This window comes from Cebus imitator, unplaced genomic scaffold, assembly GCF_001604975.1.
Source record: "Cebus imitator isolate Cc_AM_T3 unplaced genomic scaffold, Cebus_imitator-1.0 Scaffold88, whole genome shotgun sequence".
Lineage (NCBI taxonomy): Eukaryota > Metazoa > Chordata > Mammalia > Primates > Cebidae > Cebus > Cebus imitator.
Window position 1 is genome coordinate 2,085,112 of NW_016107403.1, and position 5,584 is coordinate 2,090,695.

A 5,584-nucleotide genomic window follows, 5' to 3' on the forward strand; every position below is an offset into this window, starting at 1 on the left:
ACAGTCTCATTCTTTTGCCCAGGCTGAAGTGCAGTGGCTCAGTCTCAGCTCACTGCAACCTCCGCCTCCCAAGATGAAGCGATTCTCCTGCCTCAGCCTCCCAAATAGATGGGATTAGAGGCGCAGTGCACACCACCACATCCAGCTAATTTTTATATTTTTAGTTGAGATGGGGTTTCACCATGTTTGTCAGGCTGGCTTTGAACTCCTGATCTCAAGTGATCTGCTCATTTTGGCCTCCCAAAGTGCTGGGATTACAGGCGTGAGTCACCTTGCCTGCTGAATTTTTGTTAGTTTTATCTCCCTTTTGACAGGGGCGATTGAATTTTAAGGAAACCCTATCTTGTACAGGTTTTTATATTTTTTTTTTGTAATTTGAATAGCTACCTCCTAATTTATCTGTCTTCTGAATCTCAGTGTTTACAAACCTTATTGGCTTAAGTCATGCTTTACATTTTGAGTAACTATTTGATCCAGATTCTGAGCCTCCTTTTTCTAAATTATTTTCAGGGATTCCTAAGCAGATATATGCTGGGGCAGTTTGGCTGTTGGTTAAGCTGCAGAAGTTCTTGTGGTCTAATTTGTAGATGAAAACAGAAATTTCTCCTGAGTTTGTAATACATGCATCAGTTGTGAATCTGCTGATACTTTGTATATGGTCGTCTCTCAGAATGCATGTGGGATTGCTTCCAGGCTCTCCCCTCCCTCCATAGATACCAAAATCCATGATGCTCAAGTCTCTTGTATAAAATGCTGTAGTATTTGCATATAACTTACACACATCCTCCTGTATACTTTCAGTCATCTCTTGATTACTTATGATACCTAACACAGTGCAAACTCTATGTAATTTGTATTGTTTAGGGAATAATGACAAGAAAAAATGTTTTTACTTGTTCAGTAGAGACACAACCATCCAGGTTTTTTTCCTCCAACATTTTTACTCTTCAGCCAATTGAACCCGCAGTTGTGGAACCCACAGATAAAGAGGGCCAGCATACCCAGTAAGGAGTTTGGTTAACACAAAGTATGGACTTTCTCAGAGAAACATATGCAATAATATTGCACATGCTTTCAGTGTTAGCATTGAAAATTATATGGAAAAATTTACCTCCATTGCTAAATATTCTACATTTAAACTAAATATAAGGCAAATATTTATTATATAGCTCTGCATTCTTTCTAGGAGTGTTTGTTGATAGTATCTTAGTAACTTCCGGGTTACATTCTGTAAATGTTTCTAAGTGTTTGAATGACTTTGACTTTTGGTCTTTGCAGCTCGGGGTATGGTTTTCTCTCGGCTGTGCCTATTTGGCCTTGGAAGACTATCGAGGTTCAGCAAAGGCATTTCAGCGCTGTGTGACTCTAGAACCTGACGTAAGTTTGTTTGATCTTCTGTCCTTACTATGGCTCTTTACTCTCTAAGTTTTTGGAATTGTACTGTATGGATCAGAACAGCAATTCCTTTTGTGTTGGAGGAAAGTGTACATTCTTCTTGGATTCATTTAGGAAATAATTTTGATAAAATAATTTTCTTGTTAAAAATATACTTCACTGAATATATAGCAAAGTATCATGTATATTTGTCATTCACTAATCTGTCCTGCCTATGTTAATTGCATTACTAGAAAGTTATTTTAGGGTGGAGTCTTTTTATTTTTTTATTTTTATTTTTTCTTCTTTTTTTTTTTTTTAACTTTAAGTTCTGCGGTACATGTGCAGATCTTGCAGGATTGTTGCATAGGTATACACATGCCATGGTGGTTTGCTGCCTCCATCCCCCAGTCACCTGCATTAGGTATTTCTCTTAATGTTATCCCTCCCCAATCTCCCTACCCCTTGCTATCCCTCTTCTAGGCTCCCACCCCTCAACAGACTCCAGTGTATGATGTTCCCCTCCCTGTGTCCATGTGTTCTCCTTGTTCAACACCCACTTACGAGTGAGAACATGCAGTGTTTGGTTTTCTGTTCTTGTGTCAGTTTGCTGAGAATGATGGTTATTCATTCACATCCCTGCAAAAGACATGAACTCATCCTTTTTTATGGCTGCATAGTATTCCATGGTGCATATGTGCCACATTTTCTTTATCTAGTCTATCTTTGATGGGCATTTGGGTTGGTTCCAAGTCTTTGCTATTGTAAACAGTGCCGCAGTGAACATACATGTTCATGTGTCCTTATAATAGATTGATTTATAATCCTTTAGGTATATACCCATTAATGGGATTGCTAGATCAAATGATATTTCTATTTCTAGATCCTTGAGGAGTCACCACACTGTCTTCCACAATGGTTGAACTAATTTACACTCCCACCAACAGTGTAAAAGTGTTCCTATTTCTCCACATCCTCTCCAGCATCTGTTATCTCCAGATTTTTTAATGATTGCCATTCCATCTGGCGTGAGATGGCATCTCAACGTGGTTTTGATTTGCAGTTCTCTAATGACCAGCAATGATGAGCGTTTTTTCATATGTTTGTTGGCCACATAAATATCTTCTTTTGAAAAGTGTCTGTTCATATCTTTTGCCCACTTTTTGATGGGGTTGTTTGTTTTTTCCTTGTGTATTTGTTTTAGTTCTTTGTAGATTCTGGATATTAGTTCTTTGTCAGATGGGCAGCTTGCAAAAATTTTTTCACATTCTGTTGGTTGCCAATTCACTCTAATGATTTTTCCTTTTGCTGTGCAGAAGCTCTTAAGTTTAATTAGATCCCATTTGTCTATTCTGGCTTTTGTTGCCATTGCTTTTCATGTTTTAGTCATGAAGTCTTTATATTTGATAGCTTTATGAGATAATTCACATACCATATAATTCACCTATTTAATATATACAATTCAATGATTTTAATACATTTGGAATTGTGCAACCACTTACTACAATTAGCTTTAGATCATTTTTATTACCATAAAAAGAAACCCCTGTGGCTGTGTGTGGTGGCTCATGCCTGTTATCCCAGCACTTTGGGAGGCCGAGGCGGGTGGATCACTTGAGGTCTGGAGATCAGGAGCCGACTGGCCAACATTGTGAAACCCTGTCTCTACTAAAAATACAAAAGTTAGCTGGGCATGGTGGCAGATGCCTGTAATCCCAGCTACTCTGGAGACTGAGGCAAGAGAATCTCTTAAACACAGGAGGTGGACGTTTTAGTGAACTGAGATTACACCACCGCACTCCAGCCTGGGCAACAGTGTGAGACTCCTTCTCCAAAAAAAAAAAAAAAGAAACCCCTGTACCCATTAGTTGTCATTCTCTATTTCTCTCCAAACACCCTCCTCTTCAGCCTTAGGCAAATACTAATGTGCATTTTGTCTCTATAGATTCACCTGTTCTCAGCATTTCATATAAGTAGATTCATACATTATGTGGGCTTTTGTGACTGGCTTCTTTCTTAGATTAATGTTTTCAAAATTCATTCATGTTGTAGCATGCTTCAGTACTTTGTTCCTTTTTATGACCAATTAATATTCCATTGTGTGGGTATATCATTTGTTATTTATCCATTCATCATTTGGTAGACATTTGGATTATTTTCACATTTTGGCTATTATAAATATCACTATTATAAACATTTGCTTATAAGTTCGGGACTAACATATGTTTCCATTTTTTTTTGGTTATGTACCCAATAGTAGAGTTGCTGGATCGTATGGTAGCTCCATGTTCAGAATTTTGAGGATCTTCAGACTGTTTTCCAAAGTAGCATTTTAGGCCAGGTGTGGTGGCTCATGCCTGTAATCCCAACACTCTGGGAGACCATCACTTGAGGCCAGGAGTTCGAGACCAGCCTGGCCAACATGGTGAAACCCCATCTCTACTAAAATTACAAAAATTAGCTGGGTGTGATGGTACACACCTGGAGTCCCAGCTACTCAGGAGGCTTAGGCAGGAGAATCACTTGAACCAGGGAAGCGAAGGACCCAAGAAGCAGACACCACACCACAGCATGGGCGACAGAGCAAGAGTGTCTTTTTTAGTATAGCTGTCCTAGTGAGTGGCATCTTATTGTGATTTGATTTGCATGTATTGGATGGCTAATGATGTTGAGCATCTTTCCACATGCTTCTTGGCCATTTGTGTATCCTCTTTGGGGGAATTCACATCCTTTACCCGTTTGTAAAATTTGGTCGTGTATCTTTTTATCATTGAGTTGTAAGAGTCTTTCTATATTCTAGCTATAAGTCCCTTATCAGATATATATGATTTGCAAATATTTTCTCCCATTCTGTTACTTTTTTTTCTATTGATAGTGCACTTTGAAGCACAGATGTCTAATCTTGATAAGGTCCAACTTACCTGTTTTTTCTTTTGTTGCTTATACCTTCAGTACAATATCTAAGAATCCATTGCCAAATTCAAGGTCATAAAGATGTACTCCTGTCTTTTCTGCTAAGAGTTTTATGCTTTTAACTCTTACATTGAGGTCTAGGGACCATTTTAAGTTAATTTTATTTATGATATAAGGAAGGGGTCAACTTCATTCTTTTACATGTCGATATCTAGTTGTCTCAAAACTTTTTTGAAAAGACTCTTTCCCTATTAATAGTCTTGTCACTTGATTAGTTGTCATTCTCTATTCTCTATTTCTCTCCAAACATCCTCCCCTTCAGCCTTAGGCAAACACTAATGTGCATTTTGTCTCCGTAGATTCACCTATTCTCAGCATTTCATATAAATGGTCAAAAATCAATTTACTGTAAATGAAAGTAGTCAAAATCAATTGACTGTTGATGTACCATCAATTACATTTCATTGACTATATGTCTGTGCATATGCCACTCTCTTGTTTATGAAAGCTTTATAGTAAGTTTTGAAAATGGTGTATTTCAACTTTATTCTTCCTTTTCGAGATAGTTTTGGCTATTCAGTGTTCCTTGAATTTTCCTATGGGATTTTAGCTTTGTAAATTTCTACCAAAAAAGCAGTTGGTATGCCTTTTTTGGCATCCCAAAAGGCCGTATATTTAATCTGCAGGTGAATAAGGGGAGTACTGCCAACTTAATATTATTAAGTCTTTTGATCCATGAGTGTGGAACGTCTTTCTATTTTTCTATATATCGTTTAATATTTATAGTTTTCAGAGTATAAATTCTACACATCTTTTGTTAAGTTATCCTTTCTCCTGCTATTATAAATGGAATTATTTTCTTAACTTTATCTTTTATTTTTTTGAGATAGAGTCTTGCTCTGCTGCGCAGGTTGGTGTACAGCGGTGTAATCTCAACTTACTGCAACCTCCCCCTCCCAGGTTCAAGCAATTCTCCTGCCTCAGCCTCCTCAGTAGCTGAGATTACAGTGTGCAGAACCATGCCTAACTAATTTTTGTATTTTTAATAGAGATGAAGCTTCACCATGTTGACCAGGCTGATCTTGAACTCCTGACCTCAGGTGATCTGCCCCATCAGCCTTCCAAAGTGATGGGATTACAGATGTGAGCCACTGTACCTGGTCTTAATTTTATTTTTGGATTGCCTATTGTTAGTTTATAGAAACACAATTGATTTTTATATATTAATTATATTCTGCAACCTTGCTGAGCTCATTTATTACTTCTAGTAGTTTTTTGTGGGTTTTCTTTTTCTTTT

General features: G+C 37.6%; 1 protein-coding gene across 5 annotated transcripts in view; it reads left to right on the forward strand.

The window, feature by feature from the left end:
* TTC27 (tetratricopeptide repeat domain 27) overlaps positions 1–5,584 on the forward strand; it is a 194,433-nt gene that overhangs the window by 147,724 nt on the left and 41,125 nt on the right. For all 5 annotated transcript variants that reach the window (XR_005201289.1, XM_017534848.2, XM_037740747.1 and 2 more), the window contains one exon: positions 1,279–1,377. Coding sequence is in view for 4 of the 5 variants with exons in the window: in XM_017534848.2 (XP_017390337.1) it covers positions 1,279–1,377 (99 nt within the window). In the remaining variant the exon portion in view is untranslated. The remainder of the gene's footprint in view (positions 1–1,278; positions 1,378–5,584) is intronic.